This window comes from Rhopalosiphum maidis, chromosome 2 (assembly GCF_003676215.2).
Source record: "Rhopalosiphum maidis isolate BTI-1 chromosome 2, ASM367621v3, whole genome shotgun sequence".
NCBI classification, from domain to species: Eukaryota; Metazoa; Arthropoda; class Insecta; order Hemiptera; family Aphididae; genus Rhopalosiphum; species Rhopalosiphum maidis.
Window position 1 is genome coordinate 66,167,480 of NC_040878.1, and position 25,030 is coordinate 66,192,509.

The 25,030-nt window shown below is 27.4% G+C and overlaps 1 protein-coding gene across 2 annotated transcripts in view; it reads left to right on the forward strand.

Annotated features, from left to right (window-relative positions):
• The window catches only part of LOC113553389 (discoidin domain-containing receptor 2), a 244,377-nt gene that overhangs the window by 73,033 nt on the left and 146,314 nt on the right, over positions 1-25,030 (forward strand). For both annotated transcript variants that reach the window (XM_026956702.1, XM_026956701.1), the window contains exon 3: positions 19,427-19,529. In XM_026956702.1, the coding sequence (XP_026812503.1) occupies positions 19,427-19,529 (103 nt within the window). The remainder of the gene's footprint in view (positions 1-19,426; positions 19,530-25,030) is intronic.

The window sequence follows — 25,030 nt, forward strand, 5'->3', positions numbered from 1 at the left end:
TTTATCGTAATCGTATACCATATGTACGCCGATCGTATATATGTAGATGTGCATAGCATAATACGTAATATTACCACGTGCATTAAACATAGACTATAGAGACGGCAGGTCGATGCGTGTGCTATAATACCGCTGCAAGTCGGCGCGCGCTATATTCTCGAGGTTTTATTATTTATTTATTTTTTTTTTCACGTACATATCATAACGTTTATTATTCCTGGAAATTGCACGTATTACGCACGATTTAATTTACGATTTTGTCTGCGTACGGAATATCGACGGGTCCCCGTCGAGAAAAAAATTGCACGCGTCATTTAGCATAGCAGCCGATTCTAGACGAGGGCAATCGTGATGATGATAATAATATTGCCGTCGTTCGTTCACTCGGACTGTCGACGTCACAACGATGTAATGTGTGCGTACGGAGGGTATCAACGCGACATAACGCAATAATAATTATATGATACCGTTATTGCATTTGTCAAGGTTTGTGCGAAAATTCGATTTCGTGCAAAGCGTCGCTGCTGTTCGTGTAGCCCGCGCGGATATCGCGTGGCGTATATAAATATAGCCGCTGCGGTTCCCGTCTGGACACGTACGACGACACAATTGACTTAATCCGACCGAGGATAAATTAGAACTGCGGGCAGGCGAAAAAAAACCGTCTTAAGGTCTTTTACGTGACCGTTATTTTAATCGGTATTAAAAATGGTAGGGCTCAGCCAAAGGTGGGATGTATCGTACATACACACACACACACAAGCACGTATAATATATATATAATATTATAGACGTATAGCCGGCCACTATTTTATGGAGAGCCGCATTCGGGGCAAACCCTACACCACTACCACTGACCATACTACCGCTACATCCGAGTTATAAAGCACTGAGCAGCGGTGCGGTTTGTTGAAGGATTATAATATATTATATTATTATTACTATTTTCACTACGAGTCGATAAACCGCCGTAAATATACGTAAGAATCGAAAAATACTATACAATATTCCTCGTATTATTATTATTTTTACTATCAAATATTACTGCTGCAGGGTTGCAGCTGATCATTTTTTTTTTCGTAAAGACCAACGAGTGATAATTGTCTGTATTTATTAGAATACAATAAAAAACGACGATCGGTAAGTGATATTCTCCGCCGCGAGAATGACATTGAGCACACGACATCGCGTCATAATAATATATCATAATATTATGGTATATGATCATATTATTATAAATTGCATGCAATTGCTTAGAATTGAAAAGCAGAACGCGATAAACATAATTGTTTTGAATAAGTTTGAAACAAAAAATGTTAATAGAATAATATACAAAACTGTGAATAATACAGCTTATTTCAGGTTTAACGTGCAGTTTTTAGAAATAGACACGTGGCTTGAAATGGAAACGAAATGTATAGTCTGTACTTTGTTCGTAATGGGGCTACAAAGGATATTTCCACGGTGGCTGTTCAATTAATTTATATATTTTTTTTTTATCGCAAATTATATTTACCACGAGATTTGTTGACCTCAATAACCTATATTCTGATAGGTTGCACGATATTTTTTTTCAATCCCGCATGCAAATTTTGACTACGTCTATACCTATAAGTTTTGGAAATTGAAAAACGTGAGAATTATTAAAACAAATGTTATTGGCATCGAAAAATGTTGTATGAAAACCATTTTTCAATTAAATTAAAATATTATATAGATTTATTTGCTTTGGATTTTTAGTTTCATTGATGTACAGGGTGATTTGCCATCAACATTTTAGATTTTGAGCAGGGCAACAAATGTACTGGTTTTACAACGATGTGTGTTTATTTTCGTATTCGTATCCGTGTCTCCGTTCCAGATTTTGATTAGTAAAATTATATCAACCTTTAACTTTAAGGATAGCTTGGAATTGGATATAGTTTTTTTGTTGTTTTATTTTTCACTAAAACAACTTTATAAAGTGTTTGTTAATATCTTATCACCTGGGAGATGAAAAGTGTGTCTAGAACACCACTAAACACTTTTATAAAAAGATAATTTACAGTTATGTAGATGTCACTCCAAGTGGAGTGGAATCGGCAATGGCAGGCTAAAATAACGAAGCGACGGTGGGGAAATATGAATAAGTAGTATATAAATTGTATCTAGTAAGTAAAAAGTATTCAGTACTTTTCTAAGACTAAAAAAATTAATGAAAAACTTGAATTTGTACACACTTATAGCTATCTATGAAATCAATTTTATTATTTTATCGTATGTAATTCAAAATTAATAACGATGAGAAATTGAATTTTTCACCTTACATTTAATACAGTTTTAAAATTATTATAATTATATATGTTTTTAATAATTTATAAAAACCTACTGAGTACTTATTTAAAGTATTGCATTTATTAATAAATAATATTTAATATTGTATGTAAAATTATTATTAAGCTAACGTACTAAGTAAATTGAGATAAATAACTAATATATTATTCGATATAAAATCCCAAAATAAAATCTAAAAATATGGTACTTCCGTATACAAAAAAAAAAAAAAAATTCTAAAATCGGAATTTTAATAATCTGCATTGATAAAGAATAATTAAGGTATGAGAATATTTTGTGAATCACTACATTTTTTTTTTTATTATATAAGATAAAACAATAAAAATATTTTTACTTTAACCAAATTAATGTCAAAATATTAGTTTTAATCAAATTAGCATCATAGTGTCCATTGTATTATTTTGTTATAACAATTATTTAAGCTGCAAAAAGTTAATGTTATTATATTATCTTAATGAACGTTTTTTGTAATTTCATAATTTTTCTTTACAACAGCTATATTATATTTATAAATGCTTATTGCATTAACAAAGCTACTAGACAGTATTAGTATAGCTATTCAGATATTTTACTGGAATTGTAAACTTATATTTTTACACTTCTCTTTTACATTTTTTTTTTTTTTTTAAACAAACTTTTGCATATTTCATAATGTAAGGTATAAAAACAATTATTTACAATTTTAATAATTTTTTTTTTTAATGAAACTGTAGGGATTTATTTAATAACTTCTTCACCATCTATATTTTACCCGTTCACTACACTAATATAAATACATAAATTAATATAATATAATATAATATATTATATGCTAGTATTACTAGGTATAGGTAAGGCACTCGAATGTACACTTTACAGATTGTTATAAACCTTTAATACATTTTTCAATCGTATTCCAAGTACAATTTATGGAGTTTTTTATTTGACAGTTGTCGTATTAGTTTTTTGTTATGACAAATCGTGATAAGTTTTATCAAAGTTTAGTACTGTTGTGTGGAGATAATAATGTAATATAACTGAACCCCAAAGTACTAAAGTTTTTGTATTAGTACTAAAATATTCAATCAATTTAATAATTTACAGTTTATGCAGGTCATATTATACTCAATCAGAAGAGAGTTTCACTTGACTACATCCGTATTTAAATTACCTAAACATAAAGACTGTATTTAACAGATAGGATAAAAAAAATGTTGTTATAAAATTATCTTACTTAACTGTTTTTTTTTTTTTTTATAACTTATAAATTCTAAGTTAGAAGAGACTTTTTTTCCAATTATTATAATGTTTTTAGGTAAGAACAGTGCATAAAATTATTTTAATGAAAAATAAAGAACTATATATATCGTGCTTTATACGTCTTAAAAAGTATAAATATTTTATTAAGTATAAAAGTTAAAAATGTATAATTAGGGTATACCTAATTTCATTACATCAATAATAAACAAATCACAATGTTATTAAAAACCTTTGATGGATAATTCTAATTTCAACTATTAAAAGCATACAACTATATAGTGGTATTTGAGTGTATATAATCCTCAACTAAAAATTGCATTATGTAATAAAAATAACTAAAATTTCCACAACGAAAATTAGATTCTTATTTTGTTTTTTCCTTGATTTATATTCTATTGTAGTGTAATACCTATTGGTTACTGTATATTTATTTTAAAATATTTCGGGTTTAACGATAAAAACCGTTAATATAATATATTACTACAAATAATTTTAAATTTTTTACAATGATATTAGTTATTTTTATTTTATGATAAATTAAACCTCTAGGTATACCCATTATAATAGTTTTATATTGAAAACACGAAATAATAATAATATACATTTAGGAAAATTATAATTATTAAAGTGCGTATTTTAATATCACAATGGATGAATATATTCACTTTATGCAATACAGACAGATAGATAGAAAACGGCGTGTAGACTGTAAAATGTTCAAGTCGAATGAGAAATATAGAAAATTGTTTTTGTCAATATGACTGTCGGCATTGAAGGTTTAGTAAACAATAGAAACGGTACTGTGACGAACATTATAGGTAAGTACGGCCGAAGTCGATTACTCGTCGAGTTACTTGTCGATAGACAAGCCTGGAGTAATAACACTGGTGGCGGATCTGAGTTATTGTCTAGGATTTTATTTTATTTTTATATTATTATTTTTATTATTTTTCTTTTTGGGCACCACTGTTCGATGTTCGAAATCGATATAACACAATATAACGAGCCAGCGGAACGTGCTGCATGCAGGTACTACCAAAGTTTAAAACTACATCGGTGGCGAAAAAGAATGGTGTTTTTCGTATTTGAAGTTCAATTTTAATCGAATTTCTAGCAGTGACAATTGCTGCTGCTATTGTAATGTTATCGTAGCTATCGAATAATTTTACCAAATTATGTTATCTTATTACAGATACTTACGTCCTACCTATATTACATGTAATAATGTATGGTTATTATGCCAATATTATTGTGTATACCTGCACGCTTTTATGATTATCATTTTATTATTACATATTTTTATATGCGGAGCAAATTTCGAGAAGAAAAAAAAATGAAAAAAAAAACTTCAACGGATTATGAAAGTTTTGAAAAACTCATCTTTTCATGATGTATATTATATATTACATAAGTACTGTTCTCCTCAAACGAATTATTATTAAATATTGCATTTTTACATATTGTGTTCACATTCATATGCAAGTATATTTTTTATTATTATTTTTATTTTTTTTATGCAAAGCGGAAATTGATAACACCATCCACTCAGCGCAGTGGTGCGACGAAAGCGGTTTAACAATGTACGACAAATACCTACACACTTTGCTAGCGTTATATATTCTTGTGAAGAATATAAATGTATATGTAGAACGTCTATATTATAAACACGTGTTATACTTATTTTAGAAAAGGGATGTTATATTTTCTATATTGCACAAAATGTAATCTCTACGAGTATTAAAGAAAGACGCAGAGGATAAAAAATCATTCGACTCTTAGGTACGATTAATCTATTTCTCGTTTTTATTATTACTTATGAGTATTATTATTTTCTTACACGTGATCCTAAACAAATTATATTATTTCATTATCGGTATAAAAATACTAATACAGTCACAAGATCGTTTGCCTTTTAGTTTTAACATATTAGATGGATACACATATTATATGATATAAGTGATTTGATTAAATTTAAGTTATTATTATTATTATTGTTTATTTATAAGATACAGATAAAATATATTGTGAAATGGCCCATGGGCCCCACGATGGATACTATTTTCTATTATAATTTATTTATTGACTTAAGTGATTTCTCATTAGAATTATTGTGTATATTATGTATAATGCATTATTACAATGTATGTATTGTAATACATTATTAGTATATACAATTTATTGATAAGATATTGAACAATATTATTGATACATTTTAAAAATAAATTATTGGTATAGTAGGTACTAAAACGCATCGAAGATGGTTCATGAAATTAAATTAATTAAATTAAATTTTATTAAACGTAATTTATTTAAATTATACATAATGTATATATATATAATATAACATATACTATTATACTTTTTAATAATACATACTTGTTTTGGCCATATTGCTATATTAAAGATATTCAATATTTATAGATATTTATTGTGAAAATAAAATAACTTATCATCAATATTATTCATCAACTAAAAAACTTCCTTCGGTTAATTAAACGCGTAAATAAAATAAAAATAAAACTTAGTGTTATTTATGTTTGATAAATCTTAAGAGTTACCAATTTCGTACTAGTGTCTTTAGTTGATTTTTGAAAAAGTCTATTAGAAATATTTTGCTTACTTTGTAGATCAATGTCCAATGACCACTAAAAGCTTGATAATATTATTAGAGTGATGAGTTTAGAAAAAAATGTCTCGGAGATGATTGACTTGTTACACTATCTTTTTCCTTAAGTAGGTAGCTGTTGGCTCTGATTTATAGTTCGTTGTCGATGTAAAGGAGGGGAAACCATTCTTTGTGAGTGGTTTCTCCTGTTGATTGATAATCCGAATATTGACACATTGACGCGAATTCGATAAGATTCGGTATAATGGTCTTTTCAGGTTTTTCGACACGTGAACTAGATGAAACTATAGATGGGTTCTGTATAACTGAATGGTGAATAGTTTAAGTTTAAAACATTTACAGTTTCACAACGGAGACTTTTCTGTGGTTATTACTTATTACATTATACCTTAATCATAAGGCTTTAGCGTTATAAGGCTAAATGGATTATGTTGTCAAAATAAAGATTTTTTATATTTTTATATTTATTTTACTATTGTAGATTGTAGATGAACCTAGGTGTACCTGGGTTTTAACATTTAATTTCTTAAAAATTGTTGAAACACTATCATTAAATGTTGATAACAACCATATGCGTAACTAAAGGTACTAGCTAATAAATGTTTATGCATTTTTATAATGAGAATCTATTTTATTTTTTATAGTTCGAATTAAAAACGCCAACTATATAACAATGATGAAATTATTTAATTAATTTTTTTATTTTTAAAACTATTGTAGTACAAATTAATATTCTTATTTATTAATATGTCGTTTTTATTTTGATAGATCGTTGTTTCTCGATTCTCGACAGGGTTAATTATAACTACTCTTGTAAATTATTCATTAGATAGAGTTTAGTCAACACTTATACATCAATCTAAATTGAACTTTACATTATTTAATATTTTCTACAGTTTATTATAATGCCGATTTAATTGATAAATTGTTTTGTACACTTTTAAAAATAAGGGAATAGTATATGGCGTTTGCAATAAATATTTGATCAAAGATTCGCACTTTTGTTTACTTTAACTTTCAATTGAAATGTCAGTATAATTGCGGTCACTTAGTTTGCACAGAGTAAACATAAATATACAACTTGGTAAATGTATATTAGTTTTGGATCTCTGACCTAAAAATATACGAATTTTATATTATTGATGGGTTGTATTCAATAGACGAATTACTTAGGTTGGGAAATGGTGTATTATTTCATTGCATTATTAATTACGTACGAGTAATTGAAACTCTGGCGGGGAATATAAACTTATCCTTATACATACAATTATTTATTTAATTAAAGAGAATATCAGTAACTTCATATCTACTGACAACTTTTACAACAGTCAGTTATTATCAATATCAATGAACATTGTATATAAATAAAAAATTCTAATCAAAGTTAAGTTAGCTATAGTAATTGCATAACATATTATTACCCACTTAATATTTAGTTAAATGATATTTTTAGTGTGTACGTGTAAAACTGAAATTAATTTATAGGTATTTATATCGGGTCATTCTAACTACCGATATCTTAATATTGAATAAAAGGAATCAAGTATTTTTTTTTTAAATTTTTTAAATTTTTTATTTATAAATTAAATTGTCGAGGTTTCAGCATTTTTTATTTTAAGTTGTATATTTATTTTAGAATTGTTTTGTATTTCAGCATGAACTTAACGTTATAAACCTGTCTATCCGACCGCTAAGAGCAATTCAAACTTTATGAAAATATTCTTAAAGTTACATTCTTTATTTTAGTATACAGTTTAGGTTTGAAAAGTTTCCAGTTGGCCTGCTATAGAAAATCTAACGTTAGTGTGCCGGCATTACTACGAATAATATTGAATCACTAGCAAAATGTGGACGGCATTCGAATGATGTATACCTATGTACAAATATTATATCAAAGCTTTTATTATATAAATATTATCGTGTTTATACGTACCTGCTTATACTTCAAAATACGCCATTGGTGGATTTTTATCAAGTTTCATTTTTTCTCTGACATTTGAGTATCATCATTCTAAAGTAATCATAATCGCGGCACAAAATACAATTTTATTACTCGCACCTCTATATTATATCATATTATATATGTATGTACATAATGTTTAACGTGATATATTTAATATATCAATAATAGAAACATTCATAATTTTGGAAAGTATAAACTTATTTAAAAATATTTATTTTCCATAATTTTATGTAAATGCAAAAATAATTTTTAGAAAAAAAATTATATTTTTAATACTTACTTTTAAATATTATATTTTTTTAATGTTTAATTTTTTGAATTACAACATACATTTTTTGGTTTCATATTCCAAAACATAGTATCCAAAGTACTTGATAAATTTAAATCAAAATTCAAACGAGTAGTTAATATTAATTTAAACTTAAAAATATTTTAAGTTTTTATGTGCAAAATGAAGTGGAATAAGGATACACTGCAACATATTGGTCCACTTAAAATATAATTTTTTTTTAAATGTTATTTTGCAATGGCAAAATTATGTGAAAATAATATTTTCAAAGAAGTTAAAACTTTTTGAAATAATGAGTGTAGACATTTAAATGGATCACCTTGTACATATGTATGAGTTTCCATACGAGTTTTCCTCAGCGTCAGCGAGAGCCAGTATTCATCTGTAAAGAAATTAAATAAAAATATAATATTTCAAAATACGCTCTGTATTTTTTATCTTCATAAACCTAAATTCAATTTAATTCGGTACAAAGTTCAAGATTTAAACATTTTTTAGTTTGAAAAAAAAATCCCATGTTAGTATATCACTATATTCATCTTACAAATAATACCGAATCTAAACTTGCGAAATGTAGATGGAATTCAAATGATGTACACAATATAAAAATATCTAAACCAAAAATCTTCATGCTATAAAATTGCTTGAACAATATTGAACGTATCCATTTATACTTCCAACGCCGTTGTAGGATTTTATCCAGTGAGAATTTTATTGTTTTCTGTCGTCCGTATAGTTAAATTATTGTATCAAATATTTTACCTGACATTATCACAGATCGAAAGATGAAAAAATATATTTCATTCTGTTTTTTTTTTTATATTTTTATATAGGCCTTTGACAGCTGACTTGATAGTCAACTATTTACGACTTCCTAGCTCCTGCAACCATAAATTGTCTAAACAGTTGTGTCAATGTCATACAAAACGCATTTGCTATCTACCCGTATTATTGTAGTCAACAGTTTGTAACGTTAAATTGTTTTTTAATTTAACTATTTTGTAATAATAAATAAACGATGGATAATATGGGAAGTATATCCCCATTTCATACCTTTTATTTTAAATATTAATATTTTTATAGTAATATATGTATATAGCTAGGACGATTCATCAGAATTGCTATCCTTATTATTTTCCTTTAATAATGAATTAATATATTTGTAAATATAGTTTAGAGACTAAAAAATTAAAGACTAGATTACTTTGAATATTATTTGACATTTTGTACTAAAGGAATGTCTCATGATGATATAAACTTCTGTTTTTCAAATGAGAATCCCTTTTCAACTGAAAATTATTAAATTTATATTTTTTTGAACATTTGATGTAGGTATCTAATTCAATATTCGATTGAGTAATTTCAAAATATTTATAGTAAAGATAAAATGTTTCAAAAATGGTTTTACAAAAATATTAAATATACGTAATATTGGATCTAGCAATTTTTATACTCGTACAATTTTTAAATATTATAAATTATGTTGATAGGTTAATATTAGTTATTTTTGACATTCCAAATTGAACGTTAAGAAAAAAATATTTACTAATTAATTTATTGTTGGAAAAGAAAAGTTCTCATTTGAAGAACTGTAATTTTTATCTTTACAGAGCACTTATTAAATAATATAAAAGTCTCAGTTATTTAGAATTACGGACATTATAGGCTATAGTATATTTAAAAACTACGAAAATCAATTTTTAAGTGATTGCTTTATTGAAGAAAATAAGGTGGTGTGCATGATTGGTGAATTATCGTAAATATATATAATTTTTTCAGTTATTAATCGAATAAAACTATTCACAATTTATGATATCATTTTTTTTTATCTAGTGAGTAAAAACTATGGCATGAAATCTTAAATAATCTTTTTCATGATGAAAGTGTATAATGTTAAAAAACCAGCTTACATCATCCCGTCACTTATGAAAAAATTATTTCAATATTGTCATACCATACGTCTCGATATAAATTGTCTATACGTACGATGTATTAAGGTGTTTTTAAAGATTATTTGTTTTCATGTAGGTAATTTTTGTTGAGCTTATTTTTAAATGCTCGTTGTTTCTAAATTATATGTTAACATTATAATTTTACCCAAAACTATAAGACTAGAATTGCTTACATAATATTCTATATTTATGTAAAACGGTCATTTTATATTTGTTTAGTCATTTACAAGAAAAAAACTATTAGTGATGGGTAATTTCTCAAAACCAATAAATTTTAACGGATATTTTATTTAAAATTATTTTTTGTTGGTCCGAGAATTTAATCTAAATGCCTAAAACGTAATTTAAAGTCAACGCAGAAATTAAGAAAGCTTCTAAATTGCTCTTTCACGACATTGGTATATCGTATATAAACAAAATAAAACTAAGTATTGTATTAAAGTGCCTAGTATATATTTTGACCCTCATTAAATGCCCGGTGTTTTTAATTAAAAAGGAAAAAATAGGCGCCGTACTGCAAATTGTATTTGCGTTTATATTCTCACAATAATTCTTGTGGAAAAATACTCGTTTAGGAATATTTTGAAATATGTTCGATCGCACACGTGTTAATATAATATACTTATATATTATATATATATATATATACACATACAGATACGCGTATAATAAGAGCGAAGCGAACACAACGATCATCAACTTTTATGGCGGCTTTCGGCATTAAAAACGTCAAGGGATATCGTTGCGGCGGCGGTGGCGGCGGTCTAGTATCTTTTTTCATATTAGGGTTTATTGGGCCTTTTATATATACGACGTAAATATGTTGTCTCGTTATATTCCCTGTAGAGATTGGGTATTGGTGTTTTCCCGCGTATGTTCCTCACCGCCGTCGACGTAATAATAACATTCCGCGTATATATTATAATAATAACAATATATTTATATACACACACACACACATATATATACATATACCTACAGGTACATATGCACGCGTATAGTATATATTATACACACATATGGCTATGAGAGGAGAACGGTATATATACATACGAGTGTATACGATAGCGCGCGTATATATCACGATAAATTTATACTGTACCTACGTATATTATACGAATATAATAATATTGTAAATATTATCATGTGTGTGTGTGTGTATCTTACGCGAACACGCGCATACCTATCCAATTATTCAGGGCGTACCGAGTCTGCTGCAGGTACAGAGTACATAATATATTAGGTGTAAATAATATACGTAATAATAATATGTACGTATAGCATTAAACCGGCGTGCGTTGCGGTGTTGTGCGTGCGGTACACATATCATATTATCATAATAATAGTAATAATAATAATAACAATAATAATAATGATATAAGTCGATCTGGTCTCGTGTTGAAATCGGAGTCTATTATTTCGTCCGCGTTAATTATATACGGTAATATTATATTATTTTGGCCGACGCGATAAATCTTCGCGGGTCCGCGGGGACGGTCGGCCTGCACTGGGGCGATGGCGAGCGAATAAATCCGCGGCGCAAATAATATTATCGAGTATGACGCGGTACACTGATTCGCATTATTAGACACGTACGGTGCGCGTGTCGACGTCGACGTCCGTGTCTAGCAATGACAATTTTTTTCGAACGGTATGATATGCTGTTATGTATAGGTGTTAGCAGGTTTATACCTATAATAATATGGACGTGAAAAACAGCTCGCGGACGTGCTAATACGGTTGTGAACGCGACGTGTCTTACCGTGTCGTCGATATAACTGCTTTTGAATAAGTTTTCCGAAAGTTATTGAATATAGTTTATTATAATTAAGTATTCGACCCGAACTCGAAACTTAATAAAATTTATGTTATTTTACTACGTAACAATTATCTGGAATAGGCGATCGCGACGGTCAGTTTCGATTATTAGTTTATGTTAAATATTTGAATAGTTATGTAATTTATAAACTATAATATACTACAGGGGTGGATAGATAAGTAAACACATAGTATACAGGCGGGTGGTTTTGTGTGCAGTAGGAAAAAACGGCAATAATACATTTATTAATAACTTTAATATAAGCAGCTCCGATATATTTTTTTTTTTTTTTAGTTACCGTGTGTGTTTGTTTCTCTAGACGATGTAATATGTATTATTACAGGCACACGGAATGGACAGTAAAAACAGACCGTTTTCCTCTTTTTATGTTTTTTTATAATCCATAAATTCACAAAATGTTTGTCGCATAAAACGAGTAATAAAATTGTATAGCTGTTCAAATAATGTTATATTTCGCGCTGCAAAGTGCTAAACTTTTAAGGTACCAATAGTTAGACATAAAAATAACATTTATGTTACAAATGAAAGTATAAAATCCTATAGACGTACGTACACTCGTTAAAAGTAACATGTCGACTGTTCAAATTGTATGGAATTACATAATATAATATTCACATTTAATGTACTTAATACAAATGGTAATATAAATATTTAAAAGAATTATTTTAAAGTTTGATATTAAATTATAATAATAGCTCGTAACTGTTAAAATATAAATATTTATTTTGTACTCATCAAAAGGTTAGGTCTTGCACGATATATATACCTATTTACAATATACATATTACACATAATTGAATAATTGGGCATGTAAGTATATATATATGAATAATATAACCATATAGAAGTCCATCAGTTGGTAAACGTGTTTATTCGATTACGAATTATCGTATTTCTGATAAATTATTGAAAATTGTGTTTACATTTTAATTTTTGGTCAGTTTGCCATAGAAAAAGTACTATAATTTTTCTCTGGCAAACCGTCGGATGGACAGACAAACGACAATTTCGCCAGTGTAAATTTTTGGAAAATCATTCTAAACTTCCAACAGTCGTTTTTCTGTAATTAATAAGATATATATATATATATATATTTGTAATAATTAAATCATACAGATTTTCCATAATAATTATTATTTGTATTCTGCAGAACCCGTAGTAGGACTTACGTATGATTTCAAATTCAAGACTAATACATATTTGCAAAAGTAGTTATTAGGATGGACCAAGGTTTATCGCGATACTAACTAAAGGGTGTATATAATATATATATATATACATATGTATTTATACTGTATAGGTAACTAATTGCTCCGTTGCCGGATTATAAAATAATAACGAAGAACGATTATAATGCGCTACTATAATATACTTTAACCGCGGGAGCGGGGCGGCGGCGGAAACGCCACCCTTATCGCGCGGAAGCGATAATAATAATATCGAGATTAACCGTCCGAGAGTTGGTTAAAAATAAAATTAATTAACGTCGCCGGCGAGTTTGTGTGACGGGATAACTTAAAAAAAAAAAAATAATAATAAATAAATAAATAAATATATTTTTCGTCCTGGTCGCTGGTATAAGTCGGTTCGCGCGCACGCAGACGATGCCCGACGGTCGGAAAACTATATGATCACGAGAGGGGAAGGGGGTGCGACGGCGACGACGACAACGACGAGCGAGACGGTTTTTAGATTCAAAAACTGTTAGCCGCCGCCGCCGCCGCCGCCGCCGCATCGGCAACATGATGGATGAACGCTATAAATCAACGGGCCGATACAAAAGGAGAAGGCGCGCGCGCATTGCACTGCAGACACCGATCGTGTGTATATATACAGTCGTACGCCTGCTGGTACTGCCGCCGCTGCTGTTCCACTTCTCCTCTTGGGTTCTAGAGAGTCCGTCTCGTCATTCATCTCTCCCTCGTCCACCTCCAATTGTTACCCCTTACATATAGATACTTCCCCGTACGTGCCCGCGGCCCACCACTAATCGTCCGCCGCCCGGCAATCCGCGTCGGAGAGGATCTTCGCGCGGCCTCTGTAATCGTTGTCCGGCTAATTTATTAATTTTCCACTACCCACCGCCGGTCATTAATTATCGTATATACGCGCATATTATATAGTTTGGGGATAAATCGCGGGTCCCCTGCAGGCCTACACCGCTTTTCGACCTAGCCCGTTCGTATATAGGTTTTTTGAAGAGCCGTCCGGAAAAGGATACACGGCTAAGACCACGCGAATGTATTATAAGGGTCAACAAGTGATTATACCAAATGACCACTATACCGCAGTGTACTATACAACACACACATACACAAGAATACGAAAATATCGTATGCGTATCATATACATTATGACCTATACGCGCTGGTTGTTTACGTATATGTATGTGCACAATGGTTGGGGCAAATGAAATACGAGTTATCGTTAGCGTATGCATTATAAATCGATTATTTAATAAAACACCAAGCATGTATTTGTGTGTGAGATTTATCCGATGGTTTAAAAAAAAATACAGACATTACATTAATATTATACGTATATTATTTATTTATTTATTTATTTATTATAATAAAACGTGGACGGTGGAGACGTGTAATGCCGTCCGGATTCGTATAAATTCATTCAATTCATCCTTCTGTTTTTTGATACCCTAATTAAATGTAGTATTTAACGATATTACTAACCTGCTTAAAAAACGTATCATAAATTATACCAATAGCATACGACGGATGTTGACGTGATTATTTCCTGTACAAATATTACGGCAGACTTCGGAAAACTTCGGAATCAACTAATTGTTCAATCATTCAAAGTTCAAAATGCATGAACCACAGTGAATAAAATTCTTATTTTGTCCGAGTCGTCATTTTTGACACAATCACTGAACTGAAAAATGTTAATAAATAATTGATAAGGAATAAAAAATAAAAAAATTTAAATTTGAAATATTAATATTAATATTAGTAAGTTATAATAATTAAAGTAATAATGTATTATTACTTATAAAGTCACTCAAATTTTAACGCGCGATTATTATTTCTTTACTATTTAGTGTTAATTTAAATAAAAAATATTTAATAAATATAAGTTATCGTACATAGTACAAACGAGAAAAAGCAATAGTTCATTTTAAATATTATGTATTTATTTATTATTAAATATAAAACTGTAAATATTTTATAACAAAGTGTATAATATAATAACTGAATTATCATAGTAGTACAGTAGTGGAACTTAATCTTGATTTTAATTTAATTTAAATATTATTAATTAAAATAAAAAATCTTTTTTAACATATTTTTTCGTTAAATAATGGAATAAATACATTTTTATAGTTTGCTAAACCATAAGTATTCTATAAGAACACGGACAAGGACTGGGGAGTAAATTATTAATCATTCGACATCACTGAACATTGGACGATCAAGGAAAGTGATAACAATGAATTTATGAAAGCTTAAAATTCAATTAGAAAGTTTGTAAAAAGTATATTTTTGTCAATACTTTGATTTTAAGGAGATGATAGTATTTGAGTAAAGGTGGTCATAAAGTGGAGAAGGGTATGAAGATATTTTTGTATTAAGTTTTGGCTTGATTGGGAACTTACAGAATTATTATCATTAGCATTATTTATTATAATACCTTAATTATTTTGCTTATCTGTTGAAGTTCCTTGTATACTAAATATATTTTTTAGTTCATCATCAGGAGATAATCATTGCAGAATAAGCATTCGGCAGACTATTAGGTTATCTTACCACAAACGGTTCGAGTAGATTAGTGACTATTTATCAATTAGACGCATCTTGGAAGATATGGTCAGTATAACTTCTTGAATCTTGAGTAACCATAGTCCTGAAAATTAAGACGCTAAACTATGTTTTTACTTTTGTCAGGCTCTTTAACTTTAATTTTGGTATGAAGTAATAAAGACGTTATGTGAAACATATCCTTAATTGTTACTGCTGGTTTTAGGTCAATTCAACAATGCGGGAACTTTGTCTTATATTACTCGAAGAACGTTAGTAACCAACGCACTGAGAACCTAATCCGATTTTCGTTATATATTTTGATGAGTTAAGGTCTAAATATTATATATATAAACAAAATGAACATAACTTAATGTACTAAAGTACTTGAATGAAATAAAGTTGTTTAGAGAAAATGAACGAGTTCATGAACTTAGTTCAATGTTACACTGTATAGACTATAGTTAGTATAGTTTATATTTTAAATGAATTCTCCAATGTTGGTGGTACGTATATAATATTATATACCAACGCAAAAGTGTGATATATGCGTGCATATTATGATACTATACATATATACTTAACTGCGTATAAAGCATATAAAGGACGCAAAAGAGGTGGGTGAGAGTGAAATTTAGCGAAAAGACGTAATGCACGTACTCATCGCAGTTCTTGAATAAAGAACCTAATTATACGCGCTCTATAAGCAGTTAAATGTACGATATCAAGTGTTTCATAAAGAAGGAGTTTAGGTTAATATTTTATAATTATTCATGTATATAATATGTTTATACTTTATATATTATAATAATATATTTTAAGTAGTGAAACATTTTACATTGTTATTGTATATAGTACCTACGTATACAGTGACCTAATTTTGATAATGAAAGGGTGAGGTATTTCCTCTCTGAAATGTTACTGCGTTTCAAACTCCCTCGTTATATATCCTTCTCTAGATATTTTTACATAATAACTCATGTTTTTTTCAAGAATTCAAATAACACTGAAAATACTAGCCTCGATTCTTATGCATACAGTTGAAAAGTGTAACTTTAAGTGATATTTATGTGGCTTCAGGCGCGCAGCCAGAGTGAATGTTTTGGGTGTTAAGACATCCCTGATCCCTCCCCATCTCTTGACAACATAAATATGTAATCCAAAAACAATTATATATTAAAAATGCTTTAGGTTAGGTTGGAAAAGATTTTATTTTTCATTTATTTTGTTTAACGAAGTATTCAAAAGTTAAACGTATTTTATAATGTATTAATGTAACCGTATGACTTTATGATGGATGTATGAACCCTCTCTATGTTGTACTTAAATATTAAAATAAAACACCTCACTTTAAAAAATCCTAATTAAATGCCTGTGTGGCTTATATATCCCCATAAATTGTATTTGTATATTTAAAATTATCCTAAATTATACGTCTCATTTACGATATTATGAGTTTCATAAGATTGAAAAAAATTTAAGCAATATACTGTAGGTTACTATTTCCTAATAATGTATCAGATATGATATTAAATAAACACATAATATTTATTATTATTTGTCACATTATATATATTATGTGATAAAAATGAATTGGTAGTGTACATTTTACGAAATTAATAAATTACTAATAATTAATGTTTATTAATTTATATGTGAAAATTCGCGTGATAAAAACTAATATTTTTATTTATTGTTTTATTTAAGCAGTATACTATAGAAGCGTCGTACTTGTCAATAATAATCAGTTATTTATAAATTTGGCGATTAAGCGTTACATTTTTATTCAATGTTAATCTGTAGGTACCTACATTTAGTTTAGATAAAACTATTCTATTATTTTTTATTTCATCTAGATAAATTATAAAATAGATACGATTATATCGAAGACAAATTACACCGATCTTGATATATTAAATTGTATTATTTTAAATTATTTCACAATAAGATAAATTTATTATTACATTAAATTTCAGTATATTTAGTGTATTTTAAAATAATTTACTGTTATAGGTACTTAAAATAAATTTAAATAGGGAATTTTATTTTTTATATCACTGTGAATACAAACATAGTTGCAAATAAAAAGGTCTGGTAGGTATATTGCTATTAATCATTGATACATTTGGACTTGGTTATTATTTTGCTCGTGACAGTCATATATTAGACCCGTTTCACATGGACACGTATTAAACATGCGCTGATGAGAACACAACGCTTATTAAACGTGACTCTATTTTCTGTCTAGAACAGCTGTTGAATACGTAAAGCGCCTCATGTTTAAATATTGTCAAATTTAATTTTGCATTGGTATCATAAACATATATTATTTAAATGTAAATTTGAATACCAAAAAAAAAAAGCTTTTATATTTTTTAGTTTTTTCCTGTTACTATTATTAAAGAAAAAAGTTAAACAGTTTATTTAGGTTTGAAAATAATTGATAAATATTATTATTAAATAATTGAACAAATACAATTTATATTTCCAAAACGATTTAAAGATCTTTATACGTTCCGCTATTTGTTTATAGTTTAACAACGTATTTATTAGTTTATCGAACTATCAACATTGCATCTGAGTTATGAAAACCTGAAAGTATTTATTATTTTAATTTTAATTGAATGACATCAAATTTTTATCAAACTACCATAGTATGAACAATTTATTTACGTTTCATGAAAATGTTAATACTGTCGATGACGTATGGTTTATGTTCCATTAAACATACCATCACAATTATTGTTAAATAATTTTTTAAATGTTATTATAATTCCAATACGATAATAAAATATGATAATTATTAATAAATTCATTTAATACGTTTGAAATAAATGAAAATTGAAAATTCGTATTCTCAAACAAAAATGTTTATCTTTATTCGTATAAAAATTCAAATTTTACTCTTCATCTTCATCTATGTCTAGAATAAATCTAAACTCTAGATGAAAGAGTATGTAAAAATATCATTATCTAATATTGATAATTTTTTCATTATTTATGATCAACATAAATCTTATTAAAATATTAATTAGTGGGTCTTTCAGTTAAAAAGAAAAAAGAAAAAAAGAGGAACAGATAGTATGATAAAGGCCATTCATTATATTTTTGCTATGTTATACTTATCTGAGTTAGTAATTTATTATGAGCCTCATATTTTTAACAATTTATATCTGTTTTTACAAATATCTCTATAGCCTGGCTACATGTATACACTTATCTATCTAAATTATCTTAAATTTAAATAATTTAATACTTTAACTTATTACTACCTGGTTTCGAGGTGACTTACAGCGACGTGAGACTAATGCATAAGAATTAATTCCTATAGACATTTTATTTATTTTTATTATTATCATACAATAATGATAACAATAATTATACTTTATACTCAAATGAATGACTATAATAACTATTAATTTTTATTTCAGATGAATGCAATAATTCGCTGGGGATGGAATCTGGCAAAATATTAGATTCAGACATAGCTTCTAGTTCTTCTTATGACTATGGAACTGGACCGCAAAGGGGACGGTAAGTTATACGATTAAATTTCTTATAATTTATGCAATTAATAAATAACAATAATTCAGTAGGTATAAAAAATATTTTATAGATTGCGTCATGCGGACTATTTCATACTAATATTATTAATAATAAATTCAATAGTTAAAAAACTCAATATCAATAAGCTCAATATCCATTCAACGTTTGATAATTTACATTTTATGAAATTATTTTATAATATAAGATTTAAGTAATCAATTCATCAATAAATTAATAAAAACTATAAATTTATAATTTATAACTATATAATATATATTAACTATATTAAACTATTAATTTATAATTTTATATTTAATAGACACGATTAAGCAATAGTTTATGTTTGTAAATAGGCGATAGGGAGAACATATTTGACTATTTGAGTGTTAAATTATTGATTCAAACGAAAATGTTGATTAGAAAATAACGTTATTTAGAAGATAAAAATAACAGAGGGGTAACAACTCTTTTTTTTTCATTTTGTTTTACATTTTATTTATATTAAGTACCTAAATAATATGATTTCCGTGCAACTGACAGTTAATTGTACATACAGCATGCTTATTCTAAATGATTTTCGTGTAAAAAAACAACTGCTATATCATCCATAATAATATAGAATACGTATTAGTACGTTTTAAATTGAATTTAAGGTTTCATTTTCTCTATAGTTTACTTATATGTAAATTCGTCAATGTTTTTTATATTTTGAACTTAAATTAAAGATTCTAAATAACATATTACTATAACTACAAGCTTCCTTTAAAAACGTATACAACGAATTTCATTGTATAATGCACGTATCACACAGATATTGTTCAGAACATTAATTGAATTTTATATATTACATAAAATATACATGACATAGTACTATGTATAAATATTAATCTAAATGATACTATTTATTATCGTATTTTTTCCCTACAAAAGATGTTTTATTACTCCCATGGACAATAAATTTGTAAATGTATAAAATGCAATTTATACAATATATAATAAAATAAATTATTAGTTCTAATAATTTTTATAATTTTTATATGCATTTAAAGTATATAAAAATGTATTTTTTGATTTTTGATTAACTGCATTAGTATAATGATACAGAGTATTACTTTAAGCCTATAATACATATTTTCAAAATACCTGGTGAGTTATGAATATAACTCATTATATTTTAAAATTTTTAGTTGGTCGATTTATAAAATTAGATCATTCAAGTTAGAAAAATGTCATTTTTTAATATTACTTATTTTGTAATACATATAATATTGTGTATACCGATATGGATTAAAACTTATAATTTCGTAATATTAGTTTATTGTATTATATTCTAACCTATTTTTGGTTTACACAGCATATAATTTGTTTGACTGTGAACACTCATTTAAAAAAAAAAAATCACTCTTTGGAAAGCTTAAAATACGCATCATTGTTTTTATTTTATTTTATTTTACATATAGCTACAACCATTAACAACTATTATTTTTTTAAATAGTAATAATGCCTAGTCCATATTTAGAATATCATGACTTTTTAAAACAATCAATTTTTATTGTAAAAAAAAAAAAATCATTATCTATGTTTGGAAATGGCGACCTCGTGTATTTTTATTAAAATATTGTGATATAGAATATTTCATTAATAAAAATGTAGATATATTGTATAACATATCCAGGAAATATCTTTTAAACAACACTTACACATTTACATATCAATGATATTATTAATAATATTTAAAACCTAAATTACACAATTAAAAGTTCTATACATTAATATTTAATTTAATTAGGAACTTGTGTTTCTAAAATGAAATATTATACTTAGTTACATAAAAAAATATATTTGTATAATTATTATAAAATTAAAAAAAAATTTCTCGTTAATAATTAAATATTAATATCTATATTCTATATATTAAAAAAAATAATATTCTTTTATTAATTTATCAAACAACATGTTACATGCTTTAATAATTAATGTTACTTTTACATTTCCTTAAATATTCAAAATAATTTATTTTCTCTACGTAAAACATTATTCATTTAAATGAATGTTAATGTTAACCACTTAATTTTTGAGACTAATATAGTAAAAAAAAAAAGACCATCACAAAATATTTTAATATTGATTTACTATTTAGGTGCTTTTTTTAATATAATAAATATATTATTATACATATTCCATCATATTATTGTTAAAAACAGAAACTATTCATTGAAACCAATAAATATGTTTAACATTATTGACCTTGTTGAATTATATAAAGCAATTAAAATAAAAGCAAGTTTTTAAACTTAATTTAGTCAACTTAATTGTTAATTTGAATACCTAATATTTGATCAGTTAGATATACGTTATAATAATTAATTTCTATTGCATGACCGTTTTAAATTAGTTATTACTAATTATTATAGTATTATTATGGCTTAATACATTTCTTTGAAGTTTCAAAATTACTAAAAATAGATTTATTAACATTGTGTATTTTTAAAGATACAATAAAATGTGTTTTATTTTCTAAAATAGCTTAATATAGAATAATTTGGAGTATACAATTTCTACATTCTTATTATTTAGAATTTAAACTGAGGGATCATTTTAAATTGATTATAAGTTTTCAAAGAAAGTATTATTATAATATAATTTTTGTATATTTTTATAATTTTCAAAATTGTACTTTGGTATTTACTTCTAATTTTCGAATGAAAATCTAACAAAATTGAAAATATGTTAATGATAATTTGAAACTTAACGTACCTATAAGTCATAACGAAATAGTATAATTTGTCTTAAGTATATATAATACAATTAGTTGTTATATTTAGCACTTGAAACGTGGATGACGCATAATCGCTTCAATATATTTTAATTCAAGAGGTCATCGACGCGCTTGCATTTCTACCTTTCAAAGATATTTCAATCGCTGTCACCGCCGCCGCGTTATATTTATCAGGATTCATTTTTTTTCTTCTGATTTTATTTTATATTTTATCCGCCTACATCCCTCGCAATGGAGGTTATAATATGCCGCCACGTTTTTTTTCAGTCAGTCGAACAAATTTAACTACGTGACCGAAATACATCGGAGATTTTAACGAAGTCGGCAGACTGGAAAGATACTGCGACGTGGGTATACGGCATTGGCAATATAGGTGGTTGCACGGTCGTGTATATAGTTATAGAAATTTAGTGTATACCGGGGGCTCACATAATACTAATAATAATAAATTCGTTCACAGTATTATCGTGTATACTGTGTACATGCCTATTGCCTATATCATAATATATATAATATTCTCGGGCAAATATTATACGGTTTCCACAAATTACTATTGTGGATTGTTGCTGCGGAAAATATCGTATGTATTTATTATCCATATATGATAATTGGGACACAAATTTCTAGTATAAATACAACGTTTAATAGTTTGTATAAGTTCTGTAATATCTGTGCGATGCTTTAGTTGTTGTTTTATAGAATCGACAACGTAAGTTGAAATTTATTTTCAATTTTCACGGCATACCCAAAAGAAAGTTATTTTGAATTGTAGAGACTATTTTTTGAAAATAATATTATACTGTAATCCAAACGAGTATAAGTAAATTTTCGCATGATTGCATGTATACTGACAACTATAATAGACATAGACTAAATTGTCTTATAAAAATGTAAGAATTGATTGTAAAAACTACAATGATATTTTATTAACCAAATAAACAGGTACATTATATAAAACAATCAAATTCAGATATTGAATGGTTTAAAATAACAATATAAAACAATCCAACAATTGAGTATTATTGTACAATGTAATAATAAAACAATAATCACTTAATTCCTTAATCAACAAATAATAAGTATATAGATTAAACATTAAATGTACGATCTAAAACAGGGCTTTAGAAATTATAATAACGAAGATTTACAAACGTAATATACATTATAATTTATAAACGAAAATTAAAAAATTTAAAGCTGCAGCTAACAATAAATTATTTTGTTTGTTTTTAGAGTAATAAACAATACTTAAACCATTTATTTTCTTTAATAGAAATAAAAACTTATTCGGGACATATTTCGTATTTTTTAGACTACTTAAGAAGTAAATCATAAATCACTTTTTAAGGACAGTTTTCTTATTTTCACATTATAAATGAATTTAAATCCTCATTTCAATTACAATGATATAATATATGGTCGAAGTGGGCGTGTAAAAAAGACCATGTACGACACGCCAGATTAATACATCTATAATACCTGCAGCGCATGCAATACTCTTGGCGTTGGTGCAGTTGACCTCTCCGTATCGTATCATATATAGCTACGTCCTGCAATTTTTTTTCACTCGCCCAACCCCATCCCCTATAGACCATCCTCGAGCGTACGATGACCTTCAGTTCCAGAATTCGTACGGGTATACACGATAATAATACATGTACCACATGGTACGTGACCGATTTTCCTCTCTCCGGCACACTCGGGTATCGTACGATATATTATTATATATACATTCGTATAAATTGGCTAATCGGGCGCATAAACCTTTTCTCTGTTTCACCGTGTCCAAATCGCCGATATTGTTTGTTTCTTTATCGAATCTACCTCGAGGGCATTACAATAATATATGATACGTATAAAATTACCCATAAATGTTGATGTTACCGAGAAAACTGTCAACGTAACGATGGTGCAACTGTATAATAAACGACACTGATCCGGGATAACGCGTACACTAATATAATATCGTACAAGTATATCGGCCACTGTCTCGTTTCGAAAAATACTGAAATTATTATTGTGATTCACAAAAACGTATTAAATTAATATTATTTGCAACGACTATTTTATTTTTCGTTCTCATTCGCAATGTCTGCGGCTCTAGTTGTATTCGAGTCCAGTAGGACGACGGCACTAATTGTATGTTATTGTATAGGCATATGCACGGTCACTTAAATCCAGCCCGTCAGCGTTAAACGTCTGACGTATATTCGTAATGGAAAACGTTGAATAATAATTATATTAGTATGGTTCAATTACAACGACTTGTTCAGCTTTTGATTGAATCGTCAACCGTCCAACATCTATGCTTGGCTATTTCAGAATTTCACATAATATTGTATGCCTTGTGGAATGTATTTTTAAATTAAATAATGTAATATATTATCATCATAACGGTGCAAATACTAAATGCATTGTTATTGATAAATCTCCATGCGAATTTCATCGACTCGTGATTACTAATAATATTTTTGATTACAAATGTACATTATATAAGCTATCTTTGAATTTCAATATTAATTGTAATACTATGTTATTTAATTGACAATTAGTTGATTAAATCTCTGTTACCATAATACCATTGTTATAGATAGTACCTACTATAATCAGGATATTCACCAGTATCTATATTTTATTTTCAGTTAAACACTGGAACGAGTTTCCCATTTTGATATGACAATTATATCGAATTTAATCGAAAACAGTTGAT